The 24,688-nt window shown below is 37.6% G+C and overlaps 1 protein-coding gene across 1 annotated transcript in view; it reads left to right on the top strand.

Annotated features, from left to right (window-relative positions):
• The first annotated feature begins 560 nt into the window (after positions 1-560).
• CYLC2 (cylicin 2) overlaps positions 561-24,688 on the top strand; it is a 38,547-nt gene continuing 14,419 nt past the window's right edge. Inside the window, exon 1 of the mRNA XM_068973645.1 lies at positions 561-685. Within this exon, the coding sequence (XP_068829746.1) occupies positions 561-685 (125 nt within the window). The remainder of the gene's footprint in view (positions 686-24,688) is intronic.

Below are 24,688 nucleotides of genomic sequence, written 5' to 3' on the forward strand. Positions count from 1 at the left end.
GTTTTGAATTCCAAGCCCAAATTTCCTATTATTCCAGGTATCTCTTGATTTCCTACTTTTCATACATTAGAAGGAATCAATATTAGAGTAAATGAAGCAGAAGAATGAGTAAGTAAGACAGAGTGGTGGAAACCACTACCACTGAATAGAATAAAGAAAAAAGAGAGAGAGAAAGAATGTAAATAAATGTATATGGTCTCCAAGACCACTGGGTAAATATTACGTGCACGAACATTCACATTATATGCGTCTCACAAATACAAAAAAAAAAAAAAAAGAGAGAGAGAGAGAGAGAGAGAAAGGAACTGAGAAAATATTTGAAGATACTACAGTTGAAAACTTCCATAACATAAGAAACACTAACTCATGCCCAAAAATGTAGAGAATCCAATACATGAAATACCCAGGGAGGAACATGCCAAGACATATATTAATCAAACTAACAAAAATTAAAGAAAATAATATTTAGAGCAACAAGGGTAGAGCAACAAATAGCATATAAAGGAATCCCTACATGGTTATCTGAAGGAAGTTAATATGGCCACAATAGGGAAGCGGAGATGTGCCTGCAAACGGGACTCTCTGCTCGGGCGGAACGTGCTTGCAAACAAGATGTTCTGCCAAGGAGTCTGGACACAGCCTTGAGTTTAATGGTCCCTTGCAAACGAGGGAACATTCCCTTCCTGTGATAAGGAGGAAGCAAGGGCTCTGGACAGACTCTGCAGTAAACAGGAATTTCACTCCCTTTTGCTGTACGATAACATTTATGCACATGCGCTGTACTGAGAAGGCTTAGTCATACAGTCTGGAATTCTGCCAAGGGGGCTTTTTATAAAAATAAACCGCAGTCTTGTTTGCACAGTTCTTTTCCTCCGGCCGGAGTTGTGTCTTTGTCTGTTTCTTGTGTGTGTGTCTTGTCTCTGTGTCATTTCACTCGCAACAGTTATCAGCTGATTTCTCAATGTACCTGAAGGGAAAAGCACAATATATTTTAAGTAATGAAAGAGGAAAACCTACAACCAAGGACACTCTACCTAGAAAGGCTCTCATTCAAATTTGACAGAAAGATCAAAAGCTTTACAGACAAGCAATACCTAAAAGAATTCAGCATCACCAAATCAGCTTTATAATAAATGCTGTAGGAAGCTCCTGAGGCCGGAAAGAGACAAGCAACTTAAAACACCCTTGTACATGTGTTGTTGTTGTTCAGTCACTATGTTATGTCCAGCTCTTTGCAACTCCATGAACTTCAGCACACCAGGCTTCCCTGTCCTTCACCATCATTTGGATTTTGCTCAAATCCATGTCCATTGAGTTGGTGATGCTATCTAACCATCACATCCTCTGTTGCCCTCTTCTCCTTTTGCCTTCAATCCTTCCCAGCAACAGGGTCTTTACAGTAAGTTGGCTTTTCATATCAGCTGGCCAAAATACTGAAGCTTCAGCCTCAGCAACAGTCCTTCCAATGAATATTCAGGGTTGTTCCCTTTAGGATTGACTAGTTTGATCTCCTTGTAGTCCAAGGGACTCTCAAGAGTCTTCTCCAGCATGACAACTTGAAAACATCAATTCTTCAGTGCCCAACTTTTTTAATTGTCCAGCTCTCACATCTGCATATAACTACTGCAAAAATCATAGCTTTGACTAGATGCACCTTTGTTGGCAAAGTGATGTCTCTGCTCTTTAGGTTTTTTCTTAGCTTTCCTTTCAAGAAGCAAGCATCTGTTAATATCACAGCTGCAGTCACTGTCTGCAGTGATTTTGGAGCCCAAGAAAATAAAATTTGTCACTGCTTCCACTTTTTCTCCATATATTTGCCATGAAGTGATAGGACCTCTTGTTGAGAGTGAAAGAAGAGAGTGGAAAAGCTGGCTTAAAATTTAACATTAAAACAAACAAACAAATAACTAAGATCATGGCATCTGTTACCATTACTTCAATAAGTGGTGCTGAAAAAGCATGACAGCTACATGTAAAAGAATGAAACTATAACATTCTCTAACACTATAAACAAACATAAACTAGCTGAAGGGCTCAATTTTGGTAGATAAGTCATTCCAATGTGCACGTGGGGAATATTTTTTCCTCTCAATCTGGGTTTTTCCTTTATGGGACAAGCCAATTTGGTTGTGTACCCGTTTGGAGAGGGGAGGTACTGTTGGTCTCTACCCTGAACCAGTTCATTGGGAACTAGTCCTTGTGGGGCAAGCCCATCCTAGTGGGAATTAGCTCATTTGTAGGGTAAATGTATTTACCTGATTTAGCAACTGGTCCAGCTGGAACCAGTTCATTTGGGAGCTAGTTCTTGTGGGGGTGGTTAACGTAGTTGGAACTAGTTCATTTTTTTATAGGGTGAATAACGTATCAGGGAATCTGTTCATTTGTATGCATCAGTGTTGGAATCTGTGCTGTTCTTGTAGGAATTTGTCTGTGTTTCTTTTGTTTTGGTGTTATATAGCTAATAAAAATGGGAAATATTTCATTTCCCATTCATTCCTGGGAAGGAAATGGCAACCCACTCCAGTGTTCTTGCCTAAAGAATTTCATGACAGAGAAGCCTGGTGGGCTATAGTCTATGAGATCACAAAGAGTAAGAAATGACTGAGTGACTAACACACTTACTTATTAAACTCAAAAGGGATTAAAGACCTAAGCATAAGATTGGATACTGTAAAATGCTGAGAAAAATATATAGGCAGAACACTTTCTGACATAAATCACAGAAAGACCTTTTTCTGAAATAACTCTGTAAGTAGTGAAAATAAAAACAAAAATAAACAAATGAGACTTAATTAAACTTAAAAGATATTGTACAGCAAGGAAAGGAAAGTGAAGTTGCTCAGTCGTGTCTGACTCTTTGCAACCCAGTCTCCTGTCTAGCAATCTACTCCATCCATGGGATTTTCCAGGCAAGGGTACTGGAATGGGTTGCCATTTCCTTCTCCAGGGGATCTTCCCAACCCAGGGATCAAACCTGGGTCTCCCACATTGCAGGCAGACACTTTACCATTTGAGCCACCAAGGAAAGGAAACCATAAATAAAATATAAAGAAAACTCAGAATGGGAGAGCATATTTGCAAATGAAGAGATCCATGAAGGATTGATCTCGAAAATATACAAACAGCTCATGTAACTCAATAGCAAATAAATAAACAAGCCAATTAAAAAAAAAAAAAAAGTGAAGGATCCAAACAGACATTTCTCCAAAAAAACTATAGATGGCTAAAAAGCACATAAAAAGATGCTCAGCATCACTAATTATTAGAGGAATGCAAATCAGAGCTATAAGAGGTATCACATCACACCACTTAGACTGCTGCTGCTGCTAAGTCGCTTCAGTTGTGTCCAACTCTGCGTGAGCCCATAGATGGCAGCCCATCAGGCTTCCCCATCCCTGGGATTCTCCAGGCAAGAATACTGGAGTGGGGTGCCATTGCTTTCTCTGCCACTTAGACTAGTCGTCATCAAAAAATCTACAAACAATAAACTCTGGAGATGGTGTGGAGAAAAGGGAACCCTCCTACACTGGTGGGAATGTAAAATAGTATAGCTACTATGGAAAACAATATGGAGAGTCCGAAAAAAATAAAAACTACAGCTATCATATAATCAAGCAATCCCATACTGGACATATATCTGGCGGCGGGGGCGGGGTCGGGGTCAGGGTTGGGGGAGTTGGCGGACAGCATTATTTGAAAGCATATATGCACTCCAGTGTTCACTGTAGCACTATTTACGATAGCCAGGACATGCTGCTGCTGCTGCTGCTGCTGCTAAGTCGCTTCAGTCGTGTCCAACTCTGTGTGACCCCATGCACTGCAGCCTACCAGGCTCCTCCATCCATGGGATGATGGAATGTTCCAGGCAAGGGTACTGGAGTGGGTTGCCATTGCCTTCTCCAAGCCAGAACATGGATGCAACCTAAATGTCCATTGAGGGAGGAATTGATAAAGAGGATGTGGTGCATATACGCAATGGAATATAGTCCTAAAAAGAATGAAATAATGCCTTTTGCAGCAACATGGGTGGACCTAGAGTTTGTTATACTGACTGAAATTAAGTCAGACAAAGACAAATATCATGGTATTTCTTATATGCTAAATCTAAAAATAATTGTCTAAAGTAACCTATTGACAAACAGAAATTGAGTCACAGATTTTGAGCACATACTTATGGTTATCAAGGAGGAAGGGGGAAGGACAAATTAGGAGATTGGGATTGAATGTGCACACTACTATATAAAAAATGGATGACTGATGGGAACTTACTGTATAGCATGGGAACTCTATTCAATACTCTGTAATGATCAATATAGGAATAGAATCTTATAAAGAGTGTGATATACCTATATATATATATATATATATATATGTATAACTGACTCACTTTGGTATACAGCAGAGACTAACACAGCTTTGTAAATGAAGCATATTCCAATAAAAATTGCTTTAAAAAAGAGTATGGAAAAATTAATTGTGATTAAGGAAGAAAATTTGTTATTATTTATACGTACCCATTTCAGTTAAGATTAATAATGATGGCACATGTTAGAAGTTTGGCATTTGGTTGGTCTTTGATTAATATGGGTTCACTTTTCTACTTTGAATGTATCTAGGGGCATAGAAGAAAGAGTGTTTCCAAGGAAGAGGATGTTAATAAAAATCAAATTTTAAAATATATACAGCTTTTATAGGCAGGAACAGTTCATTCCTGGAAGCCAAAAAAGTGTGAAGGTAAGGCTTTTGAGAATATAGGGCAGGCTTTTCGATCTGGACATGTTTGTGAAATAGTGAAGTAGGATATGAGACTGGCTAGTTTTGTGAAGGACTTCCCTTGTGGCTCAGCTGGTAAAGAATCCACCTGCAATTTGGGAAACCTGGGTTTGATCCCTGGGTTGATCCCCTGGAGAAGGGAAAGGCTGACCACTCCAGAATTCTACCCTAGAGAATTCCATGGACTGTACAGTCTATGCGGTCACAAACAGTCAGACATGACTGAGTGGCTTAAACAAACAAACAAAAAGTTTTGTAAAAAGATATGGGCTGAAAGGAAAGCATAATGAAATATGACATTATTGTGATTAGAAAAATTAATGGAATATAGTTTCACTTCAATAAATGTTTGATGAATGAATTTCGATATATATATTTCTACCCTAGTTCATTGTGTCAGTTATTACAAGTGAGATGGCAACAGGTTCTAGTCTTTGCAAAATGTTTATGTTAGTGCAATGAGGTAGGCAAATTACTGAATGTCAATCTAGTAAAATGCTACATAAGTGACTCTACTTTCCTGGCATGACTAATTTAATTTCAATTGCAAAATAGAAACTGGGTTATAAACACACAGACCCACAACCACAGACATACACACATCGTGCAGCAATGTCCTTCAAAGAAAATATAATACTTATGACAATGCTACTGTTATCTTCTTGCCCTTTTCTTCCACTTTTTAAAATTTAAGTCTTTACTTTCCCAAATAAGTATATGCCACCCAATGTGACAGTTGTGCTAGAAGCAAAGGACACCTCCCATTCTTCCCAAGTGAATCCTGGAGTAATGAAAATGATGTGGTTAGAAAGAAGAGAACCAAATGAGAGTCTCAAGTGTAGAACTAAATGGAGAGCATAAAAGTTCAGTGAAATTTCCAGTTTAGAAACCTCCAGCCACCATCTCAAGAAAGATCTTATCTCTAAATACATTATTTTCCCTAATGTCTTATTTTCCTGTAGTAATGATTCACAAACAATTAAAAATAATCTTCAAAGTAAAGGACTTGTATGTTTATTTTGATGGAACTAAAGAAGAGAAAGAAATGTGAAAATATGCTTGGTAATCCAAAGCCAAGCTTAAAAGGTACATAAAATCTTGTAGGAGACACCCAAAGCCAGCATTATAACATAAACAGATGTGAAGCAGCTTTTGTGAGAGGGTTACATTGATCCAAGCAGTAAATATCAATAGATATATCTACAGAATCCCTAATGCCCCTATTTTTTAAAAGCTAACTTTCAATATTATCATAATATGGCAAAGGCAGATAGTGACCTCAGTGGAAGGAATAGGGTTTAACCCATTGCTTTACTTCCCTTCCAGCTATGTGACTTAGGGCAACTCTCTGGTAGTATTGGAATAAATTATTTTCAAGAGCTATTCTTGCTCTAAAATGCTCCTTGATGCCAGGAAATGGATTACTGGAACCAGCGACACAAAAGCAAAGACAATCTTCATCATGATGCAAACAAGGTGCAGCAGTAAGAGACACTGGAATTTCACAATAATCCCCTTTCCTCTGATAAGGAGACTAATGAGCAGTGAAATGACCCATTGTAAGCAACAGATGGAAAACAGGGGAACAAATTCTGAAAAAGCCCATTACTTAGACAATCATCTCCTGAATAATTCAGTGATGACTGAGTTGCTTTTCTCATTGCCCAGATATTTAGCAAACCTCATTGATGTTACTTCTATGACTCTCCTGAGGTCACTTTCATCAAAACAAAGGCTCCTCCATAACAATTCAATGATAAGGAAAGAACAAATGCGCCCTTCTCCTAGATTTTTGTCCTAATTGTGAATATTCAAATTGTTCATTTAAAAATGACCAATATCTCTCTTTGGAGAAATCTGTGCTGTGCTGTTCTAAGTCGCTTTAGTTGGGTTTCACTCTTTGTGACCCTATGGATTGTAACCTGTCAGACTCCTTTGTCCATGGGATTTTCCAGGCAAGAATACTGGAGTGGGTTGCCATGCCTTCTCCAGGGTATCTACAATCCAAATGGATGTTATTACAAGACCTCCCTTTAGCTTTTAAGCACATTTTTCAATCCCACCTTTTTTATTCCAATAATAAGGAACATTTTTATTCTTCTTACATCAGATTAGAGTAGTTCCAAAGTTTATGTTATATTTTTTACATATAAATTTATAGATACTGAAAAAAAATAGTGAGAGGACACTATAGGGGTAATATATTGACTTACTTGATTTCATGCTTAGAGCACAAGCGATTAACAGATAACTAAACTTGAATTCCCACCTGGAAAACTCAAATAGACTGTGTTAAAAAAATTTGCATTTTTTCTGAAAGTGTGAACACAAAAGAAATCATATGCTATGATGCTTAATACAATTTTTAAAAATGTTATATTTTTAAAAAGTTGAGATATGTACATATATATGTACATATGTGTGTATATATATATATGGGTAGATACAGATATATATAAAATGTGAGATGATCAATTTTATGTCTGATATTCCCAGAAATTGAAAAACTTGTTTTATGTTTCATATGTTACTTGAGCTTACAAAGCTGTGAAGCACTGTTAAATCTTTGAGGTCCAGCAATTTGTTTGCATTTTTTTATATGTATTTTTTTTCTACTTGTCTGACACTGAATTAACAGGGAAATACATATATTTTCCTTCACAACCAGATTACATTATTCTATTCTATTCATAACTGCTCACATCCCATTATATTCTCTAATGAAAGAGAGAATATAATTTGTTTTATTTAAAGCTACACATCTATTCTCACAAGGTATTACATTCACTCTTCAACAGAGAGAACAATGGGGTTTCAGTTATTTGTAGAAGAAGCTGACACTGTTTTAATGGTCTGAAGTGTCACTGAAATGCAAAAAATGCAAACGGAACAAAGCAATAAGTAGTAAAATGTAAAGAGAAAAAAAATGCAACTTGTTTACTACTCTATTTCTTGAACTCCATCACTTAGTAATTTGTATCTATTTATATTGCTGTTATTCCTCAAATTTATTGTAATTAAACTTAACAAATTGATGTCTAGGCCTGGGTCTTATTGAATATAACATGTTCGGATAACACATCAGTGTTTGGAAGGTAACAATTTTATAAATGTTCAGGGAAAGAATTCTATATTAGTTTCCAATGGTTGCCATTAAAAAAAAAAAGTAGTACAGATTTGGTGGTTCATAACAACAGAACTGCATTCTATCTTAGTTCTGACAGTCAGATGGTTGAAATCAAGGTGTCAAAAGAGTGTGTTCCTTCTGGAGGCTCAGAGAGTTAGTTTCATACCTTCCTTGTAGCTTTCCTGCTTCCCAGCATACCTCTTCTTGGTGCCAGTCTCTGGCACCATTTTCACATCATCTTCTCCCTAGTGTTTCTGTATGCTCTATTTTGTCACTTATAAGGGCACTTTATCATTCAATTTAGGACTCATTGTAGTCCAATATGATCACATGTTAAGTTTTACTTTAATGACATCTACAAAGACCCTATTTTTCAGATAAGGCTATCTTCAGAGTTTCAAATTTCCATTAAAATATCCCTGTGAAATTCAATCTGTAACCAGGAGATGATAATAGCTAATAACTATTGAGAGCTTTTAGTAAGTTTAACACTACTCTAAATGTTCTGTATGAATTAAATAATTTGCCTCATATCAACCCTGTGATACAGGTACTAATATCACATTATTCCTATTTTGCAGATGGAAAAACCAAAGCAGAGTGGTTTCATAACTTACGCAAGGTTTTATGATTAGTTATTAGTAGAGCCAGGCTGTGAACCCAGACATTCTGGCACCAAACCTCACATCCTGAAACATGGCTCAACTACCGCTGAGTTGAAGGGTTAAGCTCAACTAGGAGGAAGTGGGGCTAGCTAGAGTCTTCTATTTCTGGCTTATCAGGCTACTGCTTTGTTTGATAGGCCGTAGGTTTATTAGCTGAGGAGGACACAGGCAACCCACTCCAGTATTCTTGCCTGGAGGATCCGTGGACGGAGGAACCTGGCAAGCTACAGTCCATGGGGTCACAAAGAGTAAGACACAACTGAACAATGAAGCACCCCACAGCACAGGTGTATTAGGGTTCTTCAGAGAAACAGAACCAACAGGATGTCCGGTTGATCCTTGAACAACAAGAGTTTGAGATGCACAGGTCAACTTATACATGGATTTTTTTTTTTTTTCAATAAATACTGTAGTGCTACATGATCTGTTATTGCTTGGATCTGTGAATGCCAGAAATGCAGCTATGGAAGCTGACAGTAAGGTTGTCTGCATTTTTCGACTGTGTCTGGGTCAAAGACAAGTGCTGTGTGTAAGTCCTTCAGATAACTTCCATACAAGGTAGAACAAATAATTTTGCCAATAGGTTTGCTCTATTCTTTCCTATTAAAGCAGGTTTCTTCCCTCCACCCATAAAATTCTTACACTTTGATTCATCCATTTGAGTTTTCTGTCTTCATGCAGATATTTATTTTCTGTCACTTAGTATGGCCTATTTCCTAACCTCCTTGTAGCTTTTAAAACCTAATCCTTGGAAGGCAGTCCCAAGAGGGCAGAGGAATAGGAAGAGGAGATCAGTTTCTCCCCCACAATTCATCAAAAAATCATTTGAATGCTGAGCAACTTCCATAAAACAACTTCTGAATGCTGGCGGAGGACACCAGGCACCCAGAAAGGCAGCCCATTCTCTCTAAAAGGAGGTAGGACAAAATATAAAAGACGAAAGAGAAACAAAAGAGTTAGGGATGGAAACCCATCCTGGGGAGGCAGTTGTGAAAGAGAAATTTCCAAACAGTAGGAAACCCTCTCACAGGCCGGTCTGTGGGGAGTTTTGGAATCTCAGAGGACAACATAATGGGGAGAAAACACACACACACACACACACACACACACACACACACACACACACACACAGATTAAGTGCACCTAACTGCAACTGCCAGCAGAGAAGTAGCTCAGATGCTCATGTCTGCCACCAGTGAGAAGGGGCTGAACAGGGAGGCACAGGTTGCATAATCATTGCTTAGGGAAAGAATTGGGCCTGAATGCCATGAGGACAATCTGAGGGAGCTAACATAAGACAACCCAAACTGTGGGATCACCAGAGGAAAAAAAAAAAGAGAGAGACAGAGAGACAGAATGCTCCCATGAAAGAGAGAATGCACAGCCTGGCCTGTGCACAGAACAAAGGATTGGACAATTACCAAAGGAGAGCTAGTTGGCTGTGTACAGGCCCCTCTCCCCCACTGGAGGGAGAGAGATAGGCTTGCAACAGCCAAAGCTGGAAGACAAGAGGCTGGCTGAGATCTTGGCCCCACAGATTGCATCTTCCACCAAACTGTTAGCAGGCTCCCAATTGCTAACCACATTTTCCTGTGATCCTGGACGGTTGACATCTGCCAGGAGGGTCACAGCCTGAGATCAGCTCTCCAGAGGAGACACAGGGCACAACTGAGACAGTGCATTTGAGACACATCTGGGAAACCGAGCAGCTGGGGTTTTTTAGAATACCATATTCAGAGTACAATGTTTTGACATTTATTAGTACAAAAGATACTTGAATTTGATATGTATTTATACTTGGAGAATAATCCTAAAACAAATATAGAGAAAAACTAGTGGTTACCAGTGGGGAGTATAAGATGGGATCCACAGGGTTGGAGGAGTGGGAGGTTCAAACTCTGGAATGTATAAGGTAAAGGGATACATCAGTTCAGTTCAGTTCAGTTCAGTTGCTCAGTCGTCCGACTCTTTGTGACCCCATGAATTGTAGCACGCCAGGTCTCCCTGTCCATCACCAACTCCCGGATACATCATACAGCATGGGAAAGTAGTCAATATTTTGTAGTAACTGTGGATGGAATTCCTCCTTGAAAAACTGTATAACTTTTTAAAATATTTTAAAAAGACAATGTTATTTGTCATTACTGATATATCTTTACATAAATTAAAAAATATGTATTTTTTTTTCCTTTCCTCCATCTATCTCATAGTTGGGAGGACTGAAAGGACTCTGTTTCCTCCATCTATCTCTTATAAGATTAAATAATTATTTAAGAACTTATAAAATTATAACAACAGGCCTAAAGCAATAATTTTCAATGTGTGGTCCCTTGACCAGCGAACTTATTAGTTCACCTGGGATCTTGTTAGGTATGCAAATTCACAAGCCCTACCAGAGAAATATTAAATCAGAGACTCTTAGCACTGGGTCCCAACAGTCAATATTTAATGGGTCCTCCAGATGATTTTGACACACACAAAAGACACATTCACTAATAAAAATATGTATACTGATACTAGAATTGAATGGAAGGGAGTAGATATATGCTGCTGCTGCTGCTACTAAGTCGCTTCAGTCGTGTTCAACTCTGTGCGACCCCGTAGAGGGCAGCCTATCAGGCTCCACCGTCCCTGGGATTTTCCAGGCAAGAACACTGGAGCAGGTTGCCATTTCCTTCTCCAATGCATGAAAGTGAAAAGTGAAGTCGCTCAGTCGTGTCCAACTCTTAGCGACCCCATGGACTGTAGCCTACCAGGCTCCCCTGTCCATGGGATTTTCCAGGCAAGAGTACTGGAGTGGTGTCATTGCCTTCTCTGGTAGATATATGTGACATATGGAAAAACCGGAGTAAATGAGGCCCACTAAATCACTGTTTTAAACATCTAAAGTTCTTAGAGATAACTAATTTTGTCTACAGCTACACATAAAAATTCAAGGGCAAGAATGGTTAGATCTATTATATACTGATTTAAGTTAATCAACACTTTGGAAATAGCTTGTTATGCAGCAACATTTTTATTTCTTCAATATGTCAAATTTTTCAATGCCTGTAAACAATCTAATGTTGTTATTAAAACATCAGCTTTATGAGACTAGTTTAACACTTAACTTTGTAAACCTTTGGAGAAGGGGGTGGTAAAGCCCAAACTGACTGCCTCTTTCAAATTCCATGTTGTGTTTCCAGAAAGACAGGGAGTAGAAACTCTGACTCTTATTGATTTGATTTCTTATTCAATTGTGTAGTCAATTTCAAGTTTATTAATTTACTCAACAAATGTTTACTGAATATTTAATATAACCCAGGCACTAGATAAGGGCCAGATCTCTCCTGATGCTTCATAAAGAAAAAACTTCAGCTTTAAAAAGGAAATTCTTGAGAGCTACAGTGAGGCCCACTTCTTGAATTTCTGTGATCCAGACAGTCGATAAGACAGTATTTTCTCAAAGGGTGTTGGATATCCTTGCTTCTTAAATGTAGAGTTGGTGTGTGTGTGTGTGTGTGTGTGTGTGTGTGTGTGTGTGTGTGTGTACTCAATCACTTCAGTCATGTCCAGCTCTTTGCAACCCAATGGGCTGTAGCACAGCAGGCTTCTAAGTCCATGGGATTGTTCTGGCAGAGTACTGGAGTAGGTTGCTGTGTCCTCTTCCAGGGGTTTTCCCAATCCAGGGTTTGAACCCAAGTCTCCTGGGTCTCTTACATTCACAGGTGGATACTTTACCGCTAGTGACATCTGGAAACCCTGTATTATACAATAATTATATGTAGAGAAATTATGAAAAAATTGCAAATATATCAGATCAGTTCAGTCGTTCAGTCATGTCCAACTCTTTGTGACTCCATGGATTGCAGCATGCCAGGTTTCCCTGTCCATCATCAACTTCTGGAGCTTATTCACTCATGTCCATCAAGTCAGTGATGCTATCCAATCATCTCAAAGAGTATCAATTATTCAGAGCTTAGCTTTCTTTATAGTCCAACTCTCACATCCATACATGACTACTGAAAAAACCATAGCTTTGACTAGATGAACCTTTGTTGGCAAAGTAATGTCTCTGCTTTTTATATGCTGTCTTGGTTGTTCATAGCTTTTTTTCCAAGGAGAAAGTGTCTTAATGTCATGGCTGCAGTCACCATCTGCCGTGATTCTGGAATCCAAGGAAATAAAGTCTGTCACTGTTTCCATTGTTTTCCCATCTATTTGCCATGAAGTGGTGGGACCGGATGCCATGATCTTAGTTTTCTGAATGTTGAGTTTTAAGCCAACTTTTTCAGTCTCCTCTTTCAATTTCATCAAGAGGCTCTTTAGTTCTTCACTTTCTGCTGTAAGGGTGATGTCATCTGTATATCTGAGGTTATTGATATTTCTCTTGGCAATCCTGATTCCAGCTTGTTCTTCATCCAGCCTGGCATTTCATATGATGTACTCTGCATATAAGTTAAATAAGCAGGGTGACAATATACAGCCTTGACATACTCTTTTCCCAATTTGGATTCAGTCTGTTGTTCCATGCCCAGTTCTAACTGTTGCTTCTTGACCTGCGTACAGATTTCTCAGGAGGCAAGTCATCTAGTATTCCCATCACTTTAAGAATTTTCCACAGTTTGTTGTGATCCACATAATCAAATGCTTTGGCATAATCAATAAAGCAGATTTTTTTTTTTTGGGAACTCTCTCACTTTTTTGATGACCCAGTGGATGTTGGCACTTTGATCGCTGGCTCCTCTGCCTTTTCTAAATACAGCTTGATCATCTGAAAGTTCGTGGTTCACATACTGTTGAAGCCTGGCTTGGAGAATTTTGAGTATTACTTTGTTAGCATGTGGGATGAGTGCAATGATACAGTGATTTGAAAATTCTTTGGCAATGCTGTTCTTGGGATGCAAATGAAAATTGCCTTTTTCCAGTCCTATGGCCACTGCTGAGTCTTCCAAATTTGCTGGCATATTGAGTGTGGCACTTTCACAGCATCATCTTCTAGAATTTGAAATAGCTCAACTGGAATTCCATCATCTCCACTAGCCTTACTCACAGTGATGCTTCCTAAGCCCCACTTGACTTATTCCAGGATGTCTGGTTCTAGGTGAGTGACCACACCGTTGTGGTTATCTGGGTAATGAAGAGCTTTGCTTTCCTTTTTTTTCTTTTTTAAATGGGTCACAGTCCAAAGCCCTCAACTCCTGGGCACTGGCAACTGGTGAGGATGCCTTGACTGCAGTCAGTCGGGAAACTTTATTATCAATTATTCGCACAATTGCACTCATCTCACATGCTAGTAAAGAAATGCTCAAAATTCTCCAACTCAGGCTTCAGCAATACATGAACTGTGAACTTCTAGTTGTTCAAGCTGGTTTTAGAAAGGGCAGAGGAACCAGATATCAAATTGCCAACATCTGTTGGATCATGGAAAAAGCAACAGCGTTCCAGAAAAGCATCTATTTCTGCTTTATTGATTATGCCAAAGCTTTTGACTGTGTGGATCACAATAAACTGTGGAAAATTCTGAAAGATATGGGAATACCAGATCGCCTGACCTGCCTCTTGAGAAACCTATATGCAGGTCAGGAACCAACAGTTAGAACTGGACATGGAACAAGAGACTGGTTCCAAATTGGAAAAGGAGTACTTCAAGGCTCTATATTGTCACACTGCTCATTTAACTTATATGCAAAGGACTTCATGAGAAATGCTGGGCTGGAAGAAGCACAAGGTGGAATCAAGATTGCTGGGAGAAATATCAATAACCTAGATATGCAGATGACACCACCCTTATGGCAGAAAGTGAAGAGGGACTAAAAAGTCTCTTGATGAAAGTGAAAGAGGAGAGTGAGAACGTTGGCTTAAAGCTCAACATTCAGAAAATGAAGATCATGGCATCCAGTCCCATCACTTCATGGGAAATAGATGGGGAAAGAGTGGAAACAGTGGAAACAGTGTCAGACTTTATTTTGGGGAGCTCCAAAATCACTGCAGATGGTGATTGCAGCCATGAAATTAAAACATGCTTTCTCCTTGGAAGGAAAGTTATGACCAACCTAGATAGCATATTCAAAAGCAGAGACATTACTTTGCCAGCAAAGGTCTGTCTAGTCAAGGCTAGGGTTTTTCCAGTAGTCATGTATGGATGTGAGAGTTGGACTGTGAAGAAAGCTGAGCGCTGAAGAATTGATGCTTTTGAACTGTGGTGTTGGAGAAGACTCTTGAGAGTCCGTTGGACTGCAAGGAGATCCATCCAGTCCATTCTGAAGGAGATCAGCCCTGGGATTTCTTTGGAAGGAATGATGCTAAAGCTGAAACTCCAGTACTTTGGCCACCTCATGCAGAGTTGACTCATTGGAAAAGACTCTGATGCTGGGAGGAATTGGGGGCAGGAGGTGAAGAGGACAGCAGAGGATGAGATGGCTGCATGGCATCACCGACTCTATGGACGTGAGTCTGAGTGAACTCCAAGAGTTGGTGATGGACAGGGAAGCCTGGCCTGCTGTGATTCATGGGGTTGCAAAGAGTCGGACACGATTGCGCGACTGAACTGAACTGAACTGAATGAAAACTTCTGATACTTGCACAATTACAGGGTCACTTTTTATAACAGAAATACAGGCTATTATACAAAATCACTTTGAATTCACTTAATAATTTTATTTTTACTTTTGTGTGCCATTGTTTAGTGTCTGAAATCATTTTGCAACACAGAGGGAAATGTCCAAATTGATAATCCATCTATGGATAGATAGATATACAAATCATACATATATACATCTTTACAGGTATATACACATAAATAGGTGAATCACTGAAACCATCACAGGCTTGAGAAACCTATTTTATTTAAGAACCACTTTTATGTATTAATATCTATCTATCTATATATACATATTTTATGGGGAAAATTAATTGCCATATTTTTATTAGCAACATTTTGCAAAATCTTAGGAAATAACTGTTAATATCAAGAACCAGTTATCCTTACCTTTTTACTTTGTTATTTAAGAAATAAATAATTAATATAAAAATTACTTTATAGCCTACAAAATACTTACTGTGGGCTTAGAAATTCATACTTTTCTTACTAAATAAGCACTTTGCTGGAAAACATCAGCATTAATAGTGTTGAATTAGTGGATAGTAAAGTAGTATATCAGAGTCAGACATGACTTAGTGACTCAACAACAACATTCAAGCTGGTGTGTGGTGGCATCTCACTGTAGTTTTGATTTGCATTTCTGTAATTATTAGGAATGATGAATTGTTTTTTTTTTTTCATTTTGTTATTAGCTAACTGCATGTTTTCTTTGGATAAATGTCTATTTAGGTCTTCTTTCCATTTTTCAAAAGAGTCATTTAATTTTGTTGTTGTTATTGTATTGTATGAGCTGTGTTATGTTTTGAAAATTAAGCACTTAGCAGTCACCTCATTTGCAAATATACTCTCCCAGTTCATAGGCTGTCATTTTGTTTTGTTTATGGTTTGCTTTATTACGAAAAATCTTCTAAATTTAATTAGGCTTAATTCGTTTATTTTTGCTTTTATTTCTATTACCTTGGAAGATTGATCTAAGAAAACATTGGTACAATTTACATCAGAGAATGTTTTGCCTATGTTCTTTTATAGGAGTTTTCATGTCTTATGTTAAGACTTTAAGACATTTTGAGTTTATTTTTGTGTATGGGGTGAGGGTCTGATGCTGAAGGTAATGAGGAATTTAGGGGAACCCTCCTACTCTGGTGGGGGTATGTAAATTGGTACAGTCAGTATAGAAAACAATATGGATGTTCTTCAAAAAATTAAAAATGGAGTTACTGTATAATCTAGCAATTCCATTCTTGAGCTTACATCCAGAAAAAACTATAATTCAAAAACATACATGCATCTTTATGTTCATAGCAACACTATTTACCATAGCCAGGGCATAGAAGCAACCTAAATGTCCATCAACGGAAAATGGATAAAGAAGTCACACACACACACACACACAATGGAATATAACTCAGCCATAAAAGAATAAAATAATGCCATCTGAAGTAACATGGATGAATCTAGAGTTTATCATACTTAGCAAAGTGAGTCAGAGAGAGAAAGACAAATACTATATGATATCACTTATATATGGAATCTAAAATATACCAGAAATGAATGTATCTATGACACATAAACAGAATCACAGAGATGGAGAACAGACTTGTCATCACCAAGGGAGTGAGGAGTTGGGTAGGAAAGCACTGGGAGTTTGGGATTAGGAGATGCAAATTTTTATGTATATGGAGGATAAAACCAATAAGGTCCTAACTGTATAGCACTAGGAAACTGTATCCAATATCCTGTGATAATCCATAATGCAAAAGAATGTGAATTACTTCTTGTAGAGCAGAAATCAAAACAACAATTTTATTATTGATTCAAAAAATTATATATATATATATATATATATATAATATATATAATTTAAGGGGAAAAAGAGTCAGCTGAAATTCCCTGAGGAGCTAAATAATGGCAACATATGCAAGTACTATTCTATATAGTATTTTTATTCATATATATTAGTTGGATGGACTGGTAGGTAGAATTAAAATTTTCTAACTCAGCTCTATCAATAAGTTGATAATGTTAATAAGCACCTAGATTTCTTTAAGGCTTCCCTGGTGGCTCAGACAGTAAAGAAGCTGCCTGCAAAGTGGAAGACCTGGGTTCGATCCCTGGGTTGGGAAGACCCCTTAGAGGAGGGCATGGCAACCCACTCCAGCATTCTTGCCTGCAGAATCTGCATGGACAGAGGAGCCTTACAGACTGTAGTCCATAGGGTTGCAAAGAGTCTAACATGACTGAACGACTAAGCATGAGTGCAAGTCTTCTTTAAAAACTTGTATCCATGTGCAACCAATAAGGTTACAAAAGTAAAAGGCAATGTAAGATTATGCAAAGGATTTGGCAAAAGACACATGAATGTCAGGGAAGTTAGGATTACAACAAGCTTAACAGATAGATGTTTAGATTCATATTTTTGTCATACCATCCAATAAATTAAGCCTATATGAAAAACTGCAACAATTTTTATTAAGATGTAAATCAATTGGTTATTTTAAAACCATTTAGTCAGTACATGTTTATGAAAGTAAATACCAATATTAGACTGAGTAGTAGAAAACATAAAACACAAGTAAAAGTGGCTCTTCTTGTTTTTTTTTTTTTTTTTTTTTCTTTTAACTCTCAGGGTTCTTGGGTAATTATGATGTCACCACTCAGCATCACTAATTTGAACTCACAATGCTTAAGTCCTGGAAAATCATAGGTGGGGGAAATGTCTGTACCAAGATTGTAAGTCCTCTTGTCAAATTTTATCTTTTAAAATAACTGAAATGCTCTAGTTAACTTTACATTTATTCTCTTCAGTGTAAAGAGATGTTTGCTGTATTATTTTATTCCACTGAGAGCATGTGTTTAGTAGACACTTATGTTCTCAAGCAGCATCATAGGTTGTTTTGATCCAAGCCTTAACTAGTTCATTCACTTAAGTAAAATATATATATGACAATGGATAATTCTTTTTCAATGTGATTCTTCATTTTTTACTATATTGTATTTTGGATCATATAATATGAAAGAATACATGATTGATATTCAGAGAACTATCATCTCCTTAGAGGCCGTTTGGAAATTTATGGGAACATATTCTTTGTCACCGTGACTAGGGAATGTTACTGAAATTTAGGGGACATAAGTCAAGGGTGCAAAAACTTTGGTAGTAAGTGGCACAGCCCAAAATAAAGAACAGTTTAACACTAAAAGTATCTCCTTGAGAAATACTGAGTGTGCAAAAGTACTTTGCAATTTGAAGTAGATTATCCAGACCTCGGAGAAGGAGATGGCACCCCACTCCTGTACTCTTGCCTGGAAAATCCCATGAACAGAAGAGCCTGGTAGGCTGCGGTCCATTGGGTTGCGAAGAGTCGGACACGACTGAGCGACTTCCCTTTCACTTTTCACTTTCATGCATTGGAAAAGGAAACGGCAACCCACTCCAGTGTTCTTGCCTGGAGAATCCCAGGGACGAGGGAACCTGGTGGGCTGCCGTCTATGGGGTCACACGGAGTTGGACACGACTGAAGTGACTTAGCAGCAGCATCCAGACCTAGGATGATAATAGTATACTTATTCTTAAATTATCTTGTGTTAAAATGAGCTAGAAAAATAAAACTTTTCAATTATTTAAAACTTTTTTTTTTTTTTTTTTTTAACCGTGAAGACATGGAACAAAGGCAAAAGTATGTAACCTTGAAATATAAAGGAAAATGTAACTGGGTTTTCTTTGGACACTCCTGTTAAAGCAAAGATAAAACACAAATCTTGAAAATAAAACAGGCTTCCCTGTGCCTACCTCTTTATAATATAATAACTACTTTAAAGAACAATCTTTGGCAAAATGTTTATAATTGTCATGATTGCTTTTTAGATGTTGGGTGATTTGCTAACTATTTCACAGTAATCTCTGCTCAGTCATACACCATGACAGAATAACATTATATCATAATTTCTTTAAAATGTTTCAGTGCAATAAAATACTGATGATATTATTATCATGAGCATTGTGTAGCTTTCAGAGAATTTCACGATAATGGTTAAGAACTTTATTTTTAGTTTTAGGACTATTTTTATAATTTTGGTTTCTATTGTAATCCCCAAATACTTGTGCTGTTATAGAATAAAAGTGTGGTTGAATTCATAATCAAATAGCTTCATTTTTGGCCAATGACATACAAAAATCCTTAATAAAATATCATATACCTTCTGTCTCAAGTGGCAAGTTCTCATTCTCATTTTGAAATGCAGAAAATAAATTTCTACTTTTTCTTTCCTCTGAATTTGTCTGGCAATGATAGGAACTTAATATTAGGCTTACATTTCTGTTCCATGGCTACCAATTTTATCCCTGATAAATAAAATTCTCCTCATTGAGCTCACAATGCCTTCCTCCCATTTATTCTTCTTTTGTATCTTTATTCATCCAAACCTGAAGAGTTTTAACCCCGTTTTGCTTTCACCTCTAATTCAGGTTGTGTCTGTCAACTCTACCCTTCCAATACTAATTTTAAGTTTGTCTAGGACATCTGAAGGAAGTAGAGAGGTTTTCCCCAAAATTTAGCATTACATATGGTATCTAAAAATCAGAAACTCAAAAACTTTCAGTGTTAGCTTCCAAACCTCATATCCATTGTGCATTTTATCTTTCTCTTCCTTCAGTTCAGTTCAGTTCAGTTCAGTCTCTCAGTCGTGTCCGACTCTTTGCGACCCCATGAATTACAGCACACCAGGCCTCCCTATCCATCACCAACCCCCGGAGTTAACTCAGACTCATGTCCATCGAGTCGGTGATGCCATCCAGCCATCTCATCCTCTGTCGTCCCCTTCTCCACCTGCCCCTAATTCCTCCCAGAATCAGAGTCTTTTCCAATGAGTCAACTCTTCACATGAGGTGGACAAAGTACTGGAGTTTCAGCTTTATCATCATTCCTTCCAAAGAAATCCCAGGGTTGATCTCCTTCAGAATGGACTGGTTGGATCTCCTTGCAGTCCAAGGGACTCTCAAGAGTCTTCTCCAACACCACAGTTCAAAAGCATCAATTCTTCAGCGCTCAGCTTTCTTCACAGTCCAACTCTCACATCCATATATGACCACAGAAAAAACCACAGCCTTGACTAGACAGACTTTAGTCAGCAAAGTAATGTCTCTGCTTTTGAATATGCTATCTAGGTTGGTCATAACTTTCCCTCCAAGGAGTAAGCATGTTTTAATTTCATGGCTGCAGTCACCATCTGCAGTGATTTTGGAACCCCCAAAAATAAAGTCTGACACTGTTTCCACTGTTTCCCTATCTATTTTCCATGAAGTGGTGGGACCGGATGCCATGATCTTCATTTTTCTGAATGTTGAGCTTTAAGCCAACTTTTTCACTCTCCTCTTTCACTTTCATCAGGAGGCTTTTTAGTTCCTCTTCACTTTCTGTCATAAGGGTGGTGTCATCTGAATATCTGAGCTTATTGATATTTCTCCTGGTAATCTTGATTCCAGCTTGTGTTTCTTCCAGTCCAGCATTTCTCATGATGTACTCTGCATATAAGTTAAATAAGCAGGGTGACAATATACAGCCTTGATGTACTCCTTTTCCCATTTGGAACCAGTCTGTTGTTCCATGTCCAGTTCTAACTGTTGCTTCCTGACCCCCATACAGATTTCTCAAGAGGCAGGTCAGGTGGTCTGGTATTCCCATCTCTTTCACAGTTTATTGTGATCCACATTGTCAAAGGCTTTGCATAGTCAATAAAGCAGAAATAGGCACTCTCTTGCTTTTCCCATGATCCAGCAGACGTTGGCAACTTGATCTCTGGTTCCTCTGCCTTTTCTAAAACCAGCTTGAACATCTGGAAGTTCATGGTTGACATATTGTTGAAGCCTGGCTTGGAGAATTTTGAGCATTACTTTACTAGCATGTGAGATGAGTGCAATTGTGTGGTAGTTTGAGCATTCTTTGGCATTGCCTTTCTTTGGGATTGGAATGATAACTGACCTTTTCCAGTCCTGTGGCCACTGCTGAGTTTTCCAAACTTGCTGGCACATTGAGTGCAGCACTTTCACAGCATCATCTTTCAGGATTTGAAATATCTCAACTGGAATGCCATCACCTCCACTAGCTTTGTTTGTAGTGATGCTTTCTAAGGCCCACTTGACTTCACATTCCAAGATGTCTGGCTCTAGATGAGTGATCACACCATCGTGATTATCTGGGTCGTGAAGATCTTTTTTGTACAGTTCTGTGTATTCTTGCCATCTCTTCTTAATATCTTCTGCTTCTGTTAGGTCCATACCATTTCTGTCCTTTATAGAGCCCATCTTTGCATGAAATGTTCCCTTGGTATCTCTAATTTTCTTGAAGAGATCTCTAGTCTTTCCCATTCTGTTGTTTTCCTCTATTTCTTTGCATTGATCACTGAAAAAGGCTTTCTTATCTCTCCTTACATTTCATTAATAAGTTCTTTCATACTCTCTTGGCCTAGAGATCCACCTTGATATGTAGAATAGGGTTTACCAGCATTGGTACAGTTGACATTTTAGGAGGGATAACTCTTTTTTGTAGTTGAAGACAGAGTAGTGGGGGTGCACGGAGGAATGGGAGTCCTGTGTATTTTAAGATGTGTAGTAGTATTCTTACCTACTAGATGTCAGTATCAGCAAGTGTGTGTGTGTGTGTGTGTTTGTGTGTGTGTGTTTGTGTGTGTGCGTGTGTGCGCTTGCACTTAGAGCCATCCCTCACCAGAAAATCCCATGTGGCTCTTAACATTTGCTTTTATTTAGAGACACCTCTGCAAATGCAAGATTGACTCAGTCCCCTGTCAGTACCTGGAAAACGTATTGCTAATTCTTCTGTGCCCTTATTTACTATGCAATTGACACAGAACCCCAAAATCCAAAACCTGTTGACTGGATATATTGGGATATTCACACATAAAGGTTGTCTATGGGCATTTCAAATGAAACTGCAGGCACCAAGATATGGAAGCAATGTAAATATCCATCGACAGATGAATGGATAAAGATGTTATATATGCCACATCTCTGTCACATATAATTCTTTGTGACACCATGGACTATAGCCTGTCAGGCTCCTCTGTCCATGAAATTTTCTAGGCAAGAATACTGGAGTGGGTTGCTATTTCCTACTTCAAGGGATCTTCCTGATCCAGAGATCAAACCTGTGTCCCTTGTGTCTCCTCAATTGGCAGGAAGATTATTTACCACTGTGGTGGTACCTGGTAAGCCACTATATATATATATATATATATATATATATATATATATATATATATATATATATATATATATATATATATATATATATATATATAGTTATTATTATACATAGGGAGAAGGAAATGGTGACCAACTCCAGTGTTCCTGCCTGGAGAAACCCACAGACATGGGAGCCTGGTGGACTATAGTGCATGGGCTGCAAAGAGTCAGACACAACTCAGCACATGTTTGACTTGTGCTCATTTATATATTTATGTGTATACACACATATATGTATTTCATATATATATATATGAAATAGAATATGGCTCAGCCATAAAGAAAGAATGAAATTGTGCTACTCTAACAAAATAGATGGACTTGAAGAATGTTTTGTTAAGTAAAATAAGTTAAAGAAAGAAAAATACTGCATGATATCACACATAGAACCTAAAAACACAAAACACAAAACACAAAACAAACTAGTGAATATAACAAACAAGAAACAGACTCAGAAATACAGAAGACAAACTTGTGGCTACCAGTGTGGAGAGGGAAGTGAGGAGGGGCAATAAAGAGGGAGGCAATGAGAGTTGCACAAACTAGTATAAATAAGCTACAATGACATATTGTAAAACATAGTGAATATAGCTAATATTTTATAATTAGTGTAAATGGAAATGGAACATAACCTTTAAAATTGTACTTCTACTATAACATAAAAAGACTTCAACAAAATGAAATTGGAGGCAATATTACATTATTGAGTGTCCTTACCCTATGAATTTATTATTCATTTTTATAATTATTTCCAAACAGAGATACTATTAAAGGAAAAAGGAAAAGCAGGTGTATTTTGTTCTTATATTAAGTTTCCAGGCCAAAACTAAATCCTACAAACTTGGTTCAATGTGTAACCCTTTAATAAAGTACAATTTCCAGTGGTAATATAGAAACAGATTTTTCTCTTAAAATATCTCCTCATGTCTCTTAGTTTGGGATCTCAACCTTTTATTCAGGAAAATCTAAAGCTAGCTTCCCTTTGTTAAGTCCTGAACATATTATTTTCCCTAATGCTGACAGTGTGTTTATTCTTCACATAAAAAAAGCTCACAGATACTCAAACTTTTTTATAAAAATTAGATATGTGGATCAGAAATAAAGATAGAATTGTGGCTTCTGTGTTCCATTTAATCTTAGTTAAGATGAAGTGTTAGTTATTCTGTATGTATGTATAATACATTGTGTGTGTGTGTGTGTGTGTGTGTGTGAGTGCATGTGCGTGTGAGTGCACCAAGTTGCTTCAGTTGTATCCAACTCTTTGTGACCCTATGGAGAACTCTACCAGGTTTCTCTGTCCATGGGGATTCTACAGGCAAGAATACTGGAGTGGGTTGCTATACTCTCCTCCAGAAGATCTTCCCTACCCTGAGATCGAACTCACATCTCCCGCATTGTAGGTGAATTGTTTACCGTCCGAGCCACGGGGAAGCCCAAAGACCTTAATATAATATATTCAAAGACCTTAATTCAAACACTAATCATATCACAAAATAACAGCCTTTCGACTTAAATGTCATGTTTCTTTTTTTTTTTAAGTAATTAAATTAGACCATTTCCAAACTTTTGAGGGACTTCTTTAATGTGGGATAGAAATAAATTTATATTCACATAAAAATGGTTTTTAAATAAAACCGATTAAAACATATGTATATTGGCAGTTCTTTCTTTTTTTTTTTTTTTCATAAGAAACTTCAAAAATTAAATCTGAATACATCCTGGTCTAAAAAAATTTCTTGACTGTTACAGAGAGGCAATGAGAGAGATTTAATTACTAGCAGAACCAGACTTAGGGGAACTATCGAGTCCTAAAATAGTAAATAGATTTAACTGCTTATGACGTATGTAAATTTACATAGTGAATGAGAACTATATTTGGATCATTGCTATTTTAGGGTCCTATAAATTCTCTTCAGTAAAAAACAAAATTGAATGCATTGAATTGCCGTTAACCCTAACCTAGCCAACCTTAAGAAACAGGAATTTCAACCATATCATTATGTTACATTTTGCGAGTTTATACTCAGTCCATTCCTCCCCTCTTCATAAATGGCTGCTAAGTTACCACTGAAAATCTTTCCTATTCCTGAAAATCATACAAATTAAATCATAACATTTATATGCTTTAATTTTTGGCTTCTGGAATTTTTCTTTTCTTTCAGTATAGCATTTTTTTGAATCATCCATGTTGCCATGTTGCATACACTAGTAATTCATTCCTCTACATTGCTGAGTAGTATTCCATTACATGGATATACCGTATTTAGTTTACCCATTCCCCA

The sequence above is a fragment of the Capricornis sumatraensis genome, chromosome 6 (assembly GCF_032405125.1).
Source record: "Capricornis sumatraensis isolate serow.1 chromosome 6, serow.2, whole genome shotgun sequence".
In the NCBI taxonomy this organism is placed as follows: domain Eukaryota; kingdom Metazoa; phylum Chordata; class Mammalia; order Artiodactyla; family Bovidae; genus Capricornis; species Capricornis sumatraensis.